The 19016-nt window shown below is 44.1% G+C and overlaps 1 protein-coding gene across 2 annotated transcripts in view; it reads right to left on the bottom strand.

The window, feature by feature from the left end:
• Positions 1-19016, bottom strand: part of TBCK (TBC1 domain containing kinase) — a 1508203-nt gene that overhangs the window by 1040653 nt on the left and 448534 nt on the right. For both annotated transcript variants that reach the window (XM_085641401.1, XM_085641402.1), the window contains exon 12: positions 9448-9547. In XM_085641401.1, the coding sequence (XP_085497527.1) occupies positions 9448-9547 (100 nt within the window). The remainder of the gene's footprint in view (positions 1-9447; positions 9548-19016) is intronic.

Here is a 19016-nt window from a genome sequence, read left to right as displayed (position 1 = left end):
CTAGGTCCCGATTATAAGTGATGAGGGAATTCCACTTCAGTATTCCCACATCCAGAAGCACCAATGTCTAAAGTATCTTTATTTTCAGGTTGCAGGAATAGAAGTCATAATAATAGCAGTAAGAACTGGTGGTCCTATATTGCTTTCTGCGAGTTATTCCCTATTTTCGATCCAATTCATCAGCTTTCAGTAAACTCAATTGAAAGGGATTTAAACTACAGGGGTGTGGTTTTCCCGCATTACTCATAATCCCAGTTCTGCTGGTTTGAGTCTGCAACTCGGCGCACAAAGCAGTTAACATGGCCCTATCGGGGCGCACTAACTGGATTTATATCAATCATGTAGTTACACTATAGTGTATGCCATCATTCAGTTGTCGCAGTGTGCTGTAGAGTTGAACTGAGATACGAATAAATGCCAGCAATCATTGCCTCCAAGAAGATCTCTGGAGGTGTGCGGCATAGCAGGTGCATTGGGGTGCATCAGGGAGCATTTGTCGCACAACTTCAAATGACCCCAGACACCACAAGCAAACATCACGCTGATCCATGACCGGCAAGAGGCGCAGTTTGAAGCCAGTGGCATTTGGGGATAGATACTGTCCTGCCACACTGTCTGGGTTTGGTGAAGTTAATACTATGACAAAGTAGAGAGCACAGATCCAGATCAATGGGAGCAAAAAGAAAGTAACGGATATCCATACGCAAAGGACATGAATAGAAGAGGCGCTGCACCTAAACTTCTGGAGGTCACAGTAGTCATTAGTTGTTGTGAAAAATTCAGGATCCAGTCCAACTCTTGGGGATGTTCAAAAGGTGAGGAATCTGCGGTAATAAGTATCAATCAGAAACTTATCTACAGGATAAACATTAACCAAAAAAACAAAGAACACAGGACACAATACAGAAATGTACAGTGAATCCATGTTCTAATGTGGAAAATTAAATAAAGCAGTTGTAAAAGCTCTTAATACCAATGAAACCAGGGCCACTAACTGAACACTATATACAATGTCTGTGAAGCTCCAATGCTCCCAAAGCTGGGAACATGCCTTGAAGGAAAAGGCACTGAACCAATGCAATCCATTATGGATACAAAAAAACACAAAGATCAAAAACTGCTCATTATCGCAAAACATTAAGCAAACACTGCAGCAAACCCAGAAATAACAATCTTCCTTCCTAAATGAATTACTTTTTATGATTTCTATCTTGACAAATGTTTGCAACCATAAAGGTTTAGGAAAATCCAAGCAGCACTAAGCAAACACCATGGTAATTACAGTATTGATGGTGCCTGCAAAGGAAGAGGACCGCGTCTCGGATTGTGTGTGTGTCAGAGAGGTACAGGGTTTCAGGTTAGGTATGGGTCAATAAGCCCAAAAGCGACCAAGGCCAGTACCTTACACGAGATGTCTCTGGGTTCAGTTAATTGGCTAATCAGCCAGGTGCTGAACAGCTGCACTGGGCAATGTCAAGGGAGCAAAAGATGCAACTGTTACAAATGAGACATGCAGAAAGGGGTGTGCAGCGCTCCCCAGGCATAGTTGCAAGGGTCCCACCCGCACATTATAGCAGCCAGAATTCAGGGAGTGCTCATCCGTCTCTGTAAGCAAACACCAGCAGTCGTGGAGGTTGATTTGTTTAGCAGCCAGGCTTTGACCTACTGTAAGAAGTACAGAAGACTCCTAGACTTTCTCAGATCTTCTTAAGCTGGATAAGGTCATCAGCAGGAAAGGCCAGAACAGCTTCAGCAGGACCATCAGGCTTAGGACAGTTCTGAAGGAAGAGAACTGCACACAGGCTCCACACCTAAAATGCTAGATAGCTACTGCATACCATATGGGAATTCGTCAAATTACACCCTTACTGGAGACAGATACTCTCCTGCTTAGGCCAGATGCAGGGATGGACCATACCATATGACCGTAAAATGACCCTCCTACATTTCAACACAGATAATGAGGAAGACCGTTATAAACTGGTGTTGCTCTGGCTGGGCATGACCATGGCCAAAAGAGACATCCCCGCCAATGGAAATCTAATGCTTCCCCCTCGGTTGAGGAGTGGAGAAAGGGACTAGACTGGTGCACAAGTAGGAAACAACCAGATTACGGGGGGATCACCATTGCACCAGGAGGCTCTCGAATCATGACTCTGGAGACAGAAATTTGTACCTGTGGGGATAGGGATGTTCGATATTAGATGGGCAGAATACCCTACATGTAATTGCTGGAGAGGGGTTCTGGGGAGGGGTGGGTGGTGTCAGGGAGGAGGAGACTAGGGAATGCAGCCCATTGTTGTAATGTTGATATATTGTTTTTTTACTCTGTAGATTACATCCAAAATCTCTAAAATCAATAAAATAAGTTTAAAAAAAAATGCAAAGATAGTATCAGACTAAAAACTGTTCGGTAGGAATAACTTCAGTTCACATCAATGACTCATTCTTTTTTTCAATGCTAGAAGTTTATTTACATACTGTATTAAGGTCTATTACCTCATATACCCTTTTAGCCCCACAGGTCCAGGAACACAACTATTTACACAGCTTCCCAGTCCTTCATAGCTTCCTCAATTTATCCCAGAACCAATATAGGTTTCCTCCTTAATGGAACGAATACAGAGGCAATATTTGTGTTCCCCCCCCATTGTCCCAGCGCTAGAGAACCTGACTATCCCAACGCAATTGTTAACTACCACGAACTATCTATGTGCCCTGTAATCATGACGAAATTTGTGATCTGTTTCTGCCTTGTTGAAACCTGCAAAGTCGACTAGTATTTGTTAATAAAAAGAATTATTAAAAAAAATATATAGGTTTCCTCCCTCAGGTATCCTGAAACTGTTCATGAGTTATCTGTATGGAAAAACTGTGGTTCATGTCTTCTCTCCTGGGCTGTTTCTCATCAACTGTCCATTTAAACCTGCCACTTGTAGTGGTTCCTTAATGATGCCCTCCCTCTTCTGATTCTTGCTTATTCCCTTTCGGGTATGCCCTTTCTTGAAGCATACTCCTTGTGAATATCCTCTTTCCATTGGTAAATCATTTTCCAGCTCCTCCCACTTTTCTCTACCTGTCTCCAGGTCTTTCCTCCAAATTCCCTCCATTGCTTTCTATTGCCTGTAACTTGCAAGGCAGATTCCCAAAGCCCCGTCTATCCTTCTCCCTTTGGTCTCTGCATCCCTACCTACACAAGCTCGGACTTGCTCCACGGATGCCTTTGAGCCATGGTCGCCCAGCTCCTGTTTAACCATTACCAACTTGGGTTGCACTAGGACAGTTACCTCAGCCTGTCTTCTATCCTAAGCTGCAGTGGCGTTTGACCCTACTAACCTGCTAGGCAGGCCTGTCAGCAGTCGCTGCCATCATCTGCCCCACCTCGCTATCCAAAGGTAAATCCTCACAAGGTCCAAGAGAGGATGTGGCCTAGCGGCTAGAGCAGTCTAACTCAAAGCTGGGGAACTGGGTTCAAGTCTCGGCAGGGACACTCAAAATCCTGTGATTCTGGGCAAATGACTTAATCTCCCTGTGCCTAACAAAATGAATGTGTAACGCAACTTGTGCTCATGTAAAGCACTCTGACACCTTTGGGTCGAGTTTGTGCTATGTAAAACACCCCCCCTCCCCCCCCCCCCAAAAAAAGCCAAGAGATGATCAGTAAGCTGCTGGCCAGCTAGAGCTTATAGGTAGAGTTTGTGTCCAGTGCATCCTTCCTGTTCAGATGTTTAAATGCCGAGCTAACTGGGCCTGTCTGCCTTTCTCTGGGAAGAGCATTACACCAGAATGAATGCAGATGCCCTTGCCTTCGTGCAGACCCTCAAATTATTCTGTATGAGGCTACTCTGAAGGAATATTATTTTATGTGCGTTCTCTCAAGGCAGGTTTATAGATAAATAAAGAAGAAGTGGGCAATGGTGCTGTCCTCTGCTGACAGCACGTATACGTCATGATACAAATACCAATTCTTACATCAAAGTACATTTGTGCAATTAGTGAGGGATAGCCATCGTATGTGTATCCACTTTATTAGCAGGATAACACCAGCAATGACTATATATAGGAGCTTGCAACAATACATTACATTATTTGTTGGAAGCACATGATAACCAAGTTTAGATGCTGATGTGTTCTCTTTTTTTAATGTCTCTTTATTGTTGTGGCACATGCTAGCAATAAAAAATAAAATGTTTAACCATTGCACCAGCTTGCCAAGACCAGACACATCGGCTTTGCTAATAATGTGTGGTGAAATTTGCAATACGTATTATGTATTTTTATTTCGCTTCATGTTTAGAAAAATCTTTACAATAGTAAACACAAGACCACCATTACTTCCTAAAACTTTTCAAATGTTAAATAGTATCCCAATTCAATTCAATAAATCTTTATTTGGTCAGATGTACGACCATAAAAGCTCATAAGATAAAACAATTTATATACAGCAATGTGTAATAAAAGACACAATTAAATATCAGATGAAAAAACATATCATGCAGTATAACATCGGCAATTTAAATTCGTGATGCATACCTTTTTCTCAGACTCAAGGCCTGAATAAAAAAATTTAAGACAGCAAAACAAATCGCTGGAGACTCAAGGTGCGGCAAGAAAATAAAGCCCTCATAATGCGAATTAAAAAATCTTCCTTTAAGAACTGGCCATAAAAATTTGGATCTGCAGACTGCATACAATGGGCAAAATAAAATAAAGTGCTTAGTAGTTTGACTGGAGGTCCCTTTACAGCGGCAGGGCGGCAAGGATGCAAAGCAAGATCATGTGACCGGAAAAACCCCTAGATAATGAATCATATTATTGCAAAACCATGAAAGTTAAAATCTATGTAGAGGACTTTTGATCCACAAAAGATAGAGCTGCATGCTATTGCGTGTCGAAAGAGCTGTGTAATGTTGAACTGATAACATATCAATAGCTTTTTCCAATCTTTAACTTTTCATAACATTCTAAAAACTTCAACTTAATCTGCTTTTTGGAAAAAGTGCTAATATTATCTGTATTTGCCCACAGGTCTGCCAAACTGAGATTTTGCAAGGATGATTTAACATACCTTATCCACGGTATGGCCTGCACATTACTTTGTTTCAGACAATCTTCAACAATATCATGCGTGTATTTCAAATCCTGAGACCGCCATATTATAACCCATAGCATAATAGGAGCTAGCCCCACCAGGTCTTCCAGGAAACCTAGCCCTGTTTCGCTATGAGTATTCAGGCTTGTAATGGATCTCGGGAGACCTAATAGTCTAGACAAAAAAATATTCTCTACTGTCTGTGAAGATGCCACCGGGGCATAGCCCCACACTCCGGCTCCATACATGGCAAATGACAGACACTTACTTTTATATAGCATCACTATTTCTTTTGGGGGTTTGTGGACCAATGTTTAGGCAAATCTGTTGATTGCTTCGCATGCTGCTTCAGTGAGTTGAGACCTCAGGTTTACCAGTCTAGCCCAGTTCAAATATGCAGAAAATAAAATGACCAAATAACTAAAATTTGGTATTTTCGTTATAGGTATGCCTCCCACAAAGAACTTCCTAGAACGGGTGTTTTTAGGACTGCTGGTCAGAATGTATTATTTCTTGTGGTTAACCTTAAGATTGAAATCACCCATAAAAGAATAAAACATGTCCAACAAAATTTGCAACCCATTTGCGGTGCGCGATAAAAGCACTGCGTCATACGCATAAAGAAGTAAGGGGACCAAACGGTTGCCAACTTTGGGAATGTCGGTGGTTAACGACCTTAAAAAAGCATCTAATGCATTGATATAAAGGGGGCCAAAATGCAGCCTTGTCTTCCTCCGAGTAACTTGAATAGGTGACGTCAAATCCCCTTTCTGTGTAAAACGGACCCTCATGGTAGTATCTGGATGTAGCCTTCCCAAAACCATTAAAAGAGGGGATCAACCCCAGCTCGACCCATAATATCCCAGAGTTCATCTCCGTCCACTAAATCAAAGGCTGAGGAGAGGTCCATAAAGGCCATATGCACGGCAACTCTCCTGGCCTAGACATATTTACCTAAAATAAGGGACAGATTGGGTGCATGTTCTTAGGTGCCTAAACCTGGTCGAAACCAGTAATGGACCTCCATAAAGAAGGCTCTCTCTTTTGCCCAGGCTTCCAATTTCCCCAAATCACTCTCCTAAAGATCTTGGCAGAAGAGTCGATAAGAGAGAACAGTATCACAAAAAACAGCAACCTTGATGTGTCATTTTTAAAGTACAAATACCAAACCTTTTAAAAGGAACAGTTCAATTTGCTAAATGTCATGCAAACAAGTTCAGAAGGACTCTTTATAGCTATGTGAAATGGCTGTGGTTTCAGGAAATGTGGCTCAAATTGGGCATGTGGACTTCAGCTCCTTAATCACCTTCGACCTCACTGAGCCTAGAGGACTACTGTGAGGTGAGGCTTTCCTAAGTTAAAACATTTATCCATGAACCTTGCTACAATGACCTACTCGTGCATTTTGTGATATTTCTGATAGAACATTAGCTTGCTCGTTCCTTGTTTCAGCAGGAGGACTGCTATGACAGGCAGAGAGAGAAACAGACTGATTCCTCGGTTCGAGGCAGTGGCAGACACCACCAGCGTCCCAGGGAGGGGTACCTTAATCTAATCTCTCAAAGCTTGTACACTTGGTGCCAAGTTGTAGTATTGCCTGTTTCTATCAGCAGTCAGTTGGTGTTTAGCAGTGGCCAAATGGATTTTGATGCGAGGTGAAACGCTCTTAGCGCCTGCATGTTTACGCGACACAATGGCACTCCTGGGTAGAGTCATACAGCTCTGTCTTCTGCATTAGACCAGAACACGTTTTATGGTCTCGTTCCCCATGGGAAAGATTGCAAAGCTGCCACCGAAAGCGTACATTTGTTGTCCCACTTTCAAGAGTGCGGATTAAACAGGTCTTCTAGGCACGTCTGCAGGGTTCTCAAGAGCAACTTCGGTTCAGTAACAAGAGCAGCTTCAATAAAAAGTTTGGGAATTAAAAGTACTCGTCTCTTAGCAACAAGGTGCTTTGGATTATTCCATGCAATATGGAGAGCACTTGCGGTCTAGTGGTGTTAATGTAGAGCCTATCCTGGATTTCATCAGCTTTTGGATGAAGCTTTTTTATAAATAAATACTATTTTTAAAAATCCTTTCATCGAGACATCGTCTCTCCTCCAAAAGATAGAGTTTAGAGCGGCCGATGTCTAACAGTGCTCCTTGAGAGTGAATCCTCAGTATTAGGGGAGGAAGACGTTTACTAGCTAAAGGCGATGGGTAGACTCAGACTTTGCATGGTTAGCACTGCTGCCTGGACATCTTGTTTTAGTAACCCATCGCCCACATAGCGTAGGTAAAGGAAGCATGCCATTACTTCCACACACTTGGTAAAGGCTCTTGTGCAGATTTTAGTCCACAAGGCATTGGAAATCCGACTTTTTGTTTACCAACATCTAGGAACATTTTTGAGTTTTTGTGCTGATGTGATCTGGAAATAAGCATCTTACAAGCCTACCCACTCAATACCCTGAAGGATTTGTAGGCAAATAGGATTAGCTACGTGGAAGCTAATTTTGTCACCCTCCTATTTATACATGTCTAAAGTGGTTCTTTATTCATTCTTTTGAGCTCTTCTTCTGGATCAGGAACTACCCTGAAACAATGTATGTCATTGTCCATGAGGGACCAGGAAACCTTTTTTTTTTTTTTTCAACTGCTTGTGCTGCAGCTGACGGATTTCTTCTATCATCTGGTTGAGGGTAAGTTGTCGGGGTTCTGTCAGTGTGTGCTTTGAACCTCAGACCTAAGGAAATCCTCCCAACAGATAATACCCATTACCTTCTTTGGGCATCTACTAATTAACAGATGATCTACGTTCAGATTTCATATCTTAGTGGACCATTCGCCCCAATGTAATCACCTCCCCAAGTGCTCAAGTGAATGACTTTATGTAGAGTGCCCTTGACCCCAGCTCCCTCAGATCAAGATCTCTTTATGACTGCACAGGGTGAAAATGTCACCCACACACGTTGTTAAACTACTTACAACTCTTCAACCCATCTACACACCAAAATATTTGTAAAAAATGTATTTAGTTTGGGATTTATAGCGTGCGCCAGTCAAATGGGTTCCTCTTTTCTTAACATTTGAATGCACTTCTGAATATCACTATTAAACACTAATCACGGCAATGACCACATACTTGCTTTATCAAAGCCTACTTTTTTTTTTTTTGCAGAGTTTTATATAGCGCGAACTTGACCCGAATCCAATCAGGTATCAGAGCGCTTTACATAGCACCAGTTAAGTTACATGAGGACACACATTCAGGGAGATTAAGTGATTTGCCAAGAATCACAGGATGTTCAGCGTCATTACCGAGACTCGAACCCTGTTCCCAAGGTCCGAGGTCGAGCGCCCTAGCCGTTAGGCAAACTCCTCTCCCCACTTTTCTATTGGTTACCTATTAAAAATATGCTTTTATATATGTACAAAAGAAAGCAACTTGAAAGTTGCAGAATTATTCTTTCTTGATCATGAAATGTACTATAATTTCAACACAACTGGGATAAAACTGATAATTTACTTACAATATAGTCTAGATTTGCTGGGACAGTATGGATTAGTAAGGAATATCAGCAGGGCCCATTTGTGTGATCTGCTTCCATCTTTAAGATTTTGTGGTCAGGATGGGAATAAAAAAAAAGCTTTTAGAAGAGAAAGCTTATTTTCTGTCTATCGTGTGTCAGATGTAAGGCCTGTTAGCCTCAATAGAATACAAATGGCGACCAATTTTCATTATCTGTTAAGGCGCTGATGAAGTGGTTGGAAGCCAGCATGCCCACACTAGTTATTTCAACGAGGCCATGTTTCATGTTTTGGAGAGGTTTTCCGAAAATCTGTGAATTGCCTCCCACAGTGAATGATTAGATGGAGGGCAGTAAAGCTTGCCTCCTTAATGACAGTGGCAGAGGTGCTGAAGATCTTCCTGCCAGGAGTATCATCTTCCGGCTTTAAACAATTTCACCAAGGATAATGTTTAGACTGGCTACGAATCATTTCTCACCACCAAGGCAATAACCTAAACAATAACATCTGATGAGGGCATTTAGGGTGTACCAGATTCCTGAAGTTGTCATTTTTTTTTAATACAAAAGACCTAGAATTGGGGACACCAGATGGTATGTCAGACTTGTGGCAACATGTTTGGACTTGGTACTTTTATTTCTTATTTCCATCTTTTGACCTTGTCTTTTATGTTTTCCTGGTCCATACTTACCCTAGCTATCCTGATTTTTGATTTTTCGATGTAAACATTTTAAAATATTCCTCACTTTTTTGAGAAGTAAAGTTTTAGACGAAATGAAACATTTTAAAAGTGCAGAGGCATTACATTTCAGGACTATAAGGAAGAGCAATGAGAAACTTACGTTTCTGAGTTGGCACAAAGATAAAGTCACAGTGGTGTCATCCAAGAGGCAGCTTCTATCCCTTCCTTGCCCAAAACGTTCGCCATCTTCAAATAAGATGCTTGTGAAATAAAAAAACAAAAAAACAACATGAAATACATATTTTCTTGTGTTTTACAAACTACACAAAAAATGATTACATACAGATACACTTAAATGAAGCTAAATGTGACCAAATAAAACATTTTATTTGGAACAAACACAATAATAAACGCACATCTGTAAACATATTAGTCCGATGATCTGCTCCAGGTTAACATATAACACAGACTGGCGTTTCTCACTCTTTTCTATGATGAGTTAGGCTCATCTAAATTCAGAGTGGTATGACTCAGTGTTAGACCTGGTACCATTGGCGTGGGTCTCCCATTTTTTTCTCTTACCTCCTGTATTTTTGCTATGTGTTTTGCTGGTCTAGATGCTTTGGGCACTTTGCCACTGCTGTTCAGTGCCAAAGTGCAAGTACTCCCTATTGTATATTGATGTATTGGATTAGTGACTCCATGATTGGCTTATTTGATATACTTGTCGACCCTAGTACAGTGCACTCTGTGTGCCCAGGGCCTGCAAATCAAATGCTGCTGGTGGGCTTGCAGCACTGGTTGTGCCACCCACAGAAGTAGCTTGTAAAATGTGGCTCAGGCCTGCCATTGCAGAGCCTGTGTGCAGGCTGGGGCTGCCATGTCGACTTGGCAAGTGCACACACTTGCCAGTCCCTAAACCTTCCCTTTTCTACATATTAGTTACCCCTAAGGTAGGCCCAATGGCAGGTTGTATTGTATGCAAAAGGTAGGACAGGCCCTGATGTGTGTGGCATGTCCTGATAGTGAATTACAGCCAATTTAGTTTTTCACTATTGCAAGGCTATCTGTTCCCATAGGCCAGAATGGGCAGTTTGATTATAACATCTTATAATCATAACTGACCCAGGGAACAAGATAGGAAAATAAAGTTGAGTATGTCTGAACTCAGAATGTTAAAATACTTCTTTTAGTGTGGGAGATTTTTACATTCTGTGTTTGAAATTACCACTTTTAGAAAGTAGGTATTTTCTTGCCTAACCATCCAGCATGCCTCTGCTAGGTTTGTGTATTTCATGTCTGGTTTGTGAGTGACAGGAGGCTGTAGAGGGCTTCGGCTCCAGCAGTCTGATGGGTCAGGGCTGGGCTGAATAGGGCCTACATTGAATAGAGAGTAGGGGGAGGAGATTTCCTTTCACTGACCTGAGCACTCATAGAATAGAGACTAAGGGGAGGAGTTTTCCTTTCAGCTACCTGGGCCAGGTCTGCTTTCAACAATGCGCTGTCCACCTCCTGCCAGGAAGCTGCACCAGGGAGGACATAACTGGTTTTGGCTGCGCACAGGCACCCTCTGCCTTCAGAGGACAAAGGATTTTGCAGTATAAATATAGGTGACAAGACTCCAGTACTTTAGATCACTTCTGGTAATCAAGACAAACCTTTGCCAAGGAGAAGAACCATGAAAGCTGAAGAAGGAGACTGCCCCTGTGCTGTGCTATTTCTGGGGTTGGCTTGCAGTGGTTACTATATTTGCCAAGGAAAGGGGAAGAAGACTTTTGTGAACTTTTCATCAACCTGAAGAAGAATCTCCAAGGGCTTGAAGTGTGCTTGCCTCCTGCCTGAAGTCTCAGGGATACAAGACTTCACCACCAGCTCCCCTGAATTCTCTTGCTGGGAATTCTACCTGCAGAGAGGTGCCTACTGTTGTTTGGGCCCTCTGAGAAGACTTTGTGTCGCTGGGAGCTGGAAGTGCGACGCAACGAGTAGAGCGCGTTGCCGTCGCATCGCCGAAGAAGCGTGCCGCAGCTGTTCGCCGTCGCATCACCGACGAAGCATGTCACATCACCGGAGAAGCGTGTCGTCGCCGCAGCGGTTGACGTTGCATCATTGGAGAAGCGCGCAGCAGGGCCTGTCGCGGCTCAGAAGTTACCAAGTTTGCCGCATGGCCGTTGGACTTGCACGCATCGCATCAAAGACGCCATTTTGTTGCATCGCACCGGATCGTCGCATTGTATCGAGGCGCCATCTTGTCATATCGCAACCGGGATGCAGTAAGAAACCAACGCATCAACTCCCCACGAAGTAAGGAGGCAAGCCTCAACTCCCCTGCACAGCAGTAAAGAACCGACGCATCCACTCCCCTGGGTGTAAGGAACGGCACATCAACTTCCCTGCGACCCTTTTTGTTTGTATTGCGTGACGCATCCAAGGTACTGTGATAGTAAAGTGTTGCATTTACCATCTACATTGAACTAAGCTATTTCTACCATTTTAAAGTCTTTTTTTGATTACAGTATTGTGGATTTTTGTCGTTTGGTCTTGTGTTAAGTCTAGTAAATATTACCTATTTTTCTAAACTGGTGTGGTGTCCATTTGTAGTGTTTTCACTGTATTATTGTATGTGTTCATAAAAGCTTTACACACTGCCTCTGAGATAAGCCTGTCTGCTCGTGCCAAGCTACCAAGGGGGTGAGCAGGGGTTATCCAGGAGTGTACCCCCCCCCCTTTCCCTGACTAGAAGCAAGGGCCCCTACTTGGTCAAAGGTACCTTCCTCTGCCAACTAGAGATCCCATTTCTAACACTCAAGACAACCCTGCCAGAGAAACTCTTATCTGGTGAACCTTCATATCATCCGCTAGAAATAGTAGACCGACAGTTATTGATTTCTTACAATAAGAAGTTATTTGTTATCTAATACATTTACAAAAAATAAGTTATTTTTACATAGGAGTAACACATAAATCTTATGCAACAGAATGGAGGTAATTCTATGCCAATCTTTTTCCACTTTATTCCTTCCAGCAGCCTTTTAATAAACAACTACCTTTCCCAAAAAAGCCATTAGTGAAAGAAAAAAAACATCACAACCAATCACTAAACAGTCCATGTAATATAGTCCATCTTCTCGGTTTATGGCTCCTCTTTCTTTGCTGCTCAGCAGCAATGAGTTAAGTGTCTTGCATCGTCTCCTCACTTCAATGTACAGCTTTGATGCTTTTACTGGTGATTTTTGTAGTGATTTCAGGGAGATACTCATGCTTTAATGCTGCGTGTGTTCCAACGTTACCTTTTGTTTCAGACGGGAGTGCTCCTCACGTGGCTTGCAAACTTTGACAGAGGCCACATGTGTGGTTATGCCCACCCGCCACTAGAGGGCGCTCAAACTAGAACGAGACGCTTCACGGGCTCCGCGAACGTTGCATGCAGTTTCTGAAAAGATGGGGACGCTGCATCGCAGAGCCTTGGCCTGTCACGGGTGCCCGCTTTTGCAGCCTGGAAGCCTATACGCGCTATGAGGGTCTGTAAATCAGAGTGCTACTGATGGTAGACGCTCAATACAAAGTTTGGTAGCCAATATGCTCATGGGATCGGGTATGTAGAAAATTACCCCTACGTGTCAGACTTACTGTGTAGGTGTGCCGGCAGGCAGCAAATTTGGTTGCAAAGCCTGTTAAGGGTGGTTTTGGGGCTTGCTTCTTCAGATGGGTCGAGATCAGGGTTGGTTTAGGATTAAAAATCGGCCCGGGCACGCTAAAAAAAAATGGCCCATATTTGCATTTTGCCTTTCGGCAAAACACTGCTTCGGCGAAATTTTATAAAAGGGGGGGTTGGGTTTGAAAAAATTCACAGATTAGTTTACACTGGTGAAACACACCTGAAAACAAGTGAGGCCACTTTTGCTCAGGCCCCCTGCCCCCGCTCAATATGCATATATTAATGGGCCAGACCAGCGAGAAAGGGAGTGTCACCTCTGCCGTTGATAAGAGGGAAGTAATGGACGCCCATCTACCTCCCGAAAGAACACTCAGGCACCCACTGGGCCGCTGGCGGCATTGAACAACGCAGAAACCGCCCAAATCGCCCCCCAGGCTGCTCGAAAAAGCAACTCACAGCTGGAAGTCAGATACTGGCCCCTCGGGCATTGCCCGAGTTCCCGCGTTACCAATCCGACGCTGGTCTAGATCCTTGCTTGCAGGCAGTGTGTGTCCACTCTGGGCTCATAAGCCCTTCTCAACCTTCTTTGGGGTGTCCTGGTTAACAGGCCAGTGAAGGCCTTCTAGTCACATGTCAAGCCCTCCGGCACCGCAGGGACTGGCCACGGCTTTCTACCTTTTGCATACATTAGGGTGAGGTCCCACATTGTCTTGAGTCCTTGACTCTTTATATTAGATAGGAAATGCCTAGCGCCACCAAGCTTGTTCTGTCATGATAGAAGCAGAAGCTGCTTATATGGAGGAGGAATCTGTTTCCTTCTTGCCTTTAGATGATGGATTCTGTGAGGCAGAGGACACCTCGATACAGCACGCTGTGTCACTGGTCTTAGCACCCCTAGAAAGAAAGATTGAGAAGCTGGCAGAGGCGCAACTCAAAAAGGTACCACGCCAACTGCTCAAGCACCGTGCAGGCCAGGTCATTGATAAAGACGCTTTCGAGCGCCTCAAAAAAGCCTTTCTACAGGCTTAGCCACAGACTCCAGCACCTGACCCTTTTGTTCTGCCTCCCTCTTCACCCAGCCCCTTAGCGTACGACGATTCTCAGGGCGATCTGATGGGGACCCAGACTTTCCAGGCCATGGGCCCCTCTGCTGACAAAGCATCCCTTTCTCTTTCTACTCCTGCTACTGTCCAGGAATCCTTAGTTGCAGACATGCAGGATCTAGATGATCTACTTCATCCCAGGTCTTCCATGTGGTCTTCAAACGAGAAGGTAGCGGCATAAGTGGCAGGGCGGCTTCACAAACCCTTGGACAAAGACGTCAGGGCTCGTGTGTCTCCACCCGTTCCTGGAGAGCAAGGTAGCCCTCCCTCCTGTGATAGACGAGCGCATGGTTACATTCTTGACAAAGTATTATGACCCCAAGAAGGGAATAGATCACTTCTGGCGGTCATGTCATGACAAAAATCTTAGGCATGGTTGAAGAAGCCAAGCAGTCAGGTGACCTCATATCTTCCAAGATTGTGTCGGGATGGGTCCAGAGAGCATTCATACTGTTGGGCAACGCAAACTGTGTGCTCTCGGTAGAGAGAAAGCGTTCTCTCTCAATTAAGGTGGACCCGAAGTTTGGGGACCTGGCAGTGTCAGAAGCGGGCCCCACTGTGCAATGGCGGTTGTTCGGGGATCCCTTTTCAAAGGAACGTGGAAAATTTGCTACCACATTCAACTCTCTAGATAATGTGCAGGCCTCGATTGAAAAGATTTTTTTCAGCCAAGATTTTTGCAGGGGTCGGACAAGGTTCAGCTGCTTTGTTATCAATGCCTCTCAAAAAGGCCAAGGCTCCTGGCAGGGACAATACCAGTACTCCGCGAGGTTTGGCAACTTTTACCCCTCCTGACGTTTCCAACGCTACTGCAGGGGCAGAGGTGGTGGATGTGGATGCGCCCAAGAATCTGCCCAAGGTAAGGACTCTCCTTTCTTCCAGGCTAATAGTGGGGGGAAGATTGGCCCTGTTCGTAGTGAACTGGGGGGGTCACATCTGATGCTTGGGGTCCTCAGACGATCAAGGGTTTTCGAGTGGAATTCCTGGGGACTCCCATTCAGGTTCCCAAGACCCATCCTCTGGTCTTTAACAAAAGTCAGGCTGCCCTCATAGATCCAGAGGGAACAGAACTGTTGAAGAAAAGGGTGATTGTGCATTGAACTCTTCATCGGTCTGGGTTTGTCAATAACATCTACCTGGAACATCTACCTGGTGGAAAAGAGAGATGGGGGCCAGCGCCCAGTACTCAACCTCATAGAAGCCAACAAATGGCTGGTATACCGCCATTTCAAGATGGAGGGGATCCATCTTTTGCAGGACCTTCTGCATCCGCGAGATTGGCTAGTTCGTTTGGACCTCAAGGATGCTTATCTGACAGTCCCTATTACCCCACCTCATTGCAGATTTCTGCAGTTGCTTTGGGGTCACAAAGTATTTGAGTCTAGAACCTGACCCTTCAGCCTGTCGTCAGCCCTTTGGTGTTTCACCAAGGTACTCAAACCAGTGGTGGAGTTTCTCCGCACCAGGGGCATACGCTTAATCATTTATCTCAACAACATTCTGCTGATGGATCAGTGCCCACGTATGCCGTCATCGCAGCTCTAGATGACATTAGGGTTGCTGGAGCATCTGGGATTCGTGATTGAACGAAAGGAAATCCCTGTTGGCCCAGTCTCAGCAAACAACTTTTTGGGGTTTCGTAATCAACTCCCAAGCCTCCACTCTCAGTCTCCTCTCCAAGAAGATGGCGAAAATTTGTCACAAACTCAGGACAACCATGGCCTGGACACACACGTCCCTCAGGCTATTGGCCTGTCTGGTGGGATTGTTAGCATTCTCCATTCAGGCAATTTTCCTGAGTCATCTTCATAACAGGGCTCTACAAAGGATGAAGGCACATTACCTTTTGGAAGGCTCAACTTATTCAACAATGGTACGAGTATCGGTGGAGGCCAAGTTGTAAATTCGGTCGTGGTTGACCCACACGGAAGCCTGGAACAGGAGAGCCATCTCTGGTTCCAGTCCGGAAATTGTGATCAAATCCGATGCCAGCAAAACCAGCTGAGGGGCCAGCTGTGGCAGTGTGTCCGCAGTGGTCATCCGAACAATTCCTGCACACCAACTGCTTGGAATTACTGGCAGGCTTCTTTGCACTCCGGTGTTGGACACAGGACAAAGTGAGTTGCTCAGTGCTGCTGAAGATGGACTCATCTCGGCAGTGAGGTAAATGAATCACCTGGAGGAGTCAGGATTCAAGATGCTGGTCGACCTCACGAAAGGGTTTTGGAACTACTACCTGGAGCGCAGAATCTCGATGACGGCAGAATATCTCCTGGGGAAGGCCAACAAAGTCGCCTATTGGCATTCCCACCACCTTTAGGATCTCAGTTCATGGCAACTGCATCCGGAGGTGTTCCACATACTTCAGAGAATATGGGGGCTATTCTCTGTGAATCTCTATGCCTCTCATCTTGACTGTCAACCGGATCGGTTCTTCAGTTGGAGGCTGGATTTGCAAGCGGAGGCGACGGATATCTTCCTGCAAGACTATAGTGTGGAACAGGGGTACGCGCTTCCCCTGTTCACGATAATGAGGCGAATCGCCACGCAAGTCCAGTGGCAGCAGAGGAACCACATGGTAATCCGACCAATTTGGAGATCACAAGTCTGGTTTCCAGCGATGATGGAACTTTCTTGGGATTTTCCAATTCATCTACCCCGGAGACAAGATATTCTGCGGGGCCTGTTGGGGAATCCTCACCATCTAGTCCTGGAGGGGAAACTGCCCCTAATGGCATGGAGGATTACAGGTCTAGGTGGAATGTCAGAGGACTTTTGGATACGGCTCAGGGTATTTTGTCCAAGGCCTGAGCGGATGGCACCAATAAGAGATGCAGGTCAGCATGGGGCAGATGGGTGTTTTGGTGTGTGTAGAGGGATGCTGATCCCGTAGCATCAGGAGTTATTTCTATCCCGGTTTGTTTTGTCCTCTCTGGTTAGTGATGGTATATCTACATCGGCAGGTCACCTGCCCATAGAGGGTTTTCAGGAAGGGGCACACCTACTGGTAAGGAAATTGATGAGTGGAGTGACACTGTCAGTCCCTCCTGCCCCTAGATACTTCACCCTCTGGGATGTAAATTTTGTCCTCAATTTGTTTTTCTCTTGGCCAAGCAATAAGTATCTCTCGAGGAAACAATTATCACCTGAGATGGACATGCTGAAGTTTAATCTCCTGCAAGCGTGTGTCAGATGTACGTGCCCGGGATATTACAGGTAAATGATTAATCCTTCAAGGGGTTACCTTTCATATCACAAGACAAACAAAATGCAATTCCAGGATTGTTTTTACTCAATGTTCGTGGATGTCCACAAATTATGTGTGGTCCTCTGTCTTAAAGCATAAGAAGTATTAAACGAATAAGCTCACCCAGCTGGGAAACTATAGCTTGATTGTTTTACGTACACCTTTCAAGACGGTTTCTTCTCCCACCATGGCCGGGTGGTATGTCATGCAAGAGGCAGGTTTTGACAACAGTGTTCGGAGCACATTCGGAGGGAGGTGCTATGTCTTCCAAAGCTTTTTCTTTAGGCGCTTGCCTCAAGGACATAGTGAACACTGCTGATTGGTCATCAGACTCCACATTTAAGAAGTTCTATTTTAAACCAGTCATGTATTTTACTACCCTAGTGATGAACAAGCTTTGACTGAGCATAATCCTCGCCTCCGGTCCGGATATAGAATACTAAATCTCCAAGCTACTGTAACGGAATTCTATTAAAGACACAGAGGTGAGGATTATTCCCTCCCTGTTGTTTTTGCATTACTGTGAAATTCAGTAGTTCTTCTTGAGGATAAGTACATTTAAGTTTCTTGCAAGGAAAACGTTCAATGGTTACTATCACAATGTACTGTAGTGTTCTCTGTAGATGAGGTATCATAGGTTGCTCATGATAATGTTTCATGCGATTTGAAGTTTGATCTTTATAATAATGTGGAAAGATATTACAGGTTTGTTTTTCCTGTTTTAAGGAACAAAGCCACTAAACAGGAGTGAGCTAATGATCGAAGGAATCGTTATTGTGGGATGCAGCTCTCGCACGAAGAAAGAGGGGGCATAAACAGAGATGATGGACTAAATTACATGGACTGTTTAGGGATTGGTTGTGATGTTTTTTCCTCTTTCCCTAATGGTTTTTTTGAAAGCTAGTTATTTATTAAAAGGCTGCTGTATGGAATAAATTAGAGAAAGATGAGCATAATCCTCCCTTCCATGTCCTTAATAAAATTGAAACTTTCCGTTACAATAGCTAGGACATTTTATATTATCATGGTAATCTCAGCAGTCATTTTAGAAATTATATCATTATATCAGAAAACCCAAAACATTTTACACCACACATTCCTACTACTAGACATAAATTAGTCTGATCCCAAGGCATTATCCTTTCAGGCTGTGTTCCACATAAATTATGCAAAAAAAGAAAGCAGGGAACTCTCGGTAGTCCCTAAGTTTAAGGTGGCGAGCCAAACTTTTGGATGGAACCCTCTACAACATCACGGGTCAAACTGCTCACATCAAATGTCTGTTTTACTAGCAGAATTTTTAAGCATAGGATTATTATAATGCCATTCATGCCGAGCTAGAAAGTGACAAAGTCCTTTGCCATTTTTGCAGCAAAGTCATTAAGCACAGGATTAGCTGGTGCCAAACTATGCAGAGCTGTAATATTAAAAAAGCCTTTTACCACTCCAGGCACAATATTACAGCTTTGGATTAGTAAAATACCATCCAAGCTGACCTAGCATGAATAAAAACAGTCTCTGACAAATGTGTTTCGCTCTTAATCGAGCTAGTCAGAGCCATAGCTTTGCCCAGAGACATAGAAGCACCCAATGTAAGTCAAAGAAATATTTTTTTCAAAACGATACAAGGGATAGATTTTGGTCACCCAGCCCCCTTGCCCAAATAAACCCTCCCTAGGACTAAATAAAAAAAGAATTGGGCTCGTCGTGGTCCCACAAGAGCC

Source organism: Triturus cristatus, chromosome 2_2 (assembly GCF_964204655.1).
Source record: "Triturus cristatus chromosome 2_2, aTriCri1.1, whole genome shotgun sequence".
NCBI lineage: Eukaryota > Metazoa > Chordata > Amphibia > Caudata > Salamandridae > Triturus > Triturus cristatus.
Note: the sequence above shows the minus strand (reverse complement) of the source record. Positions and strands in the feature narration are given on the sequence as shown.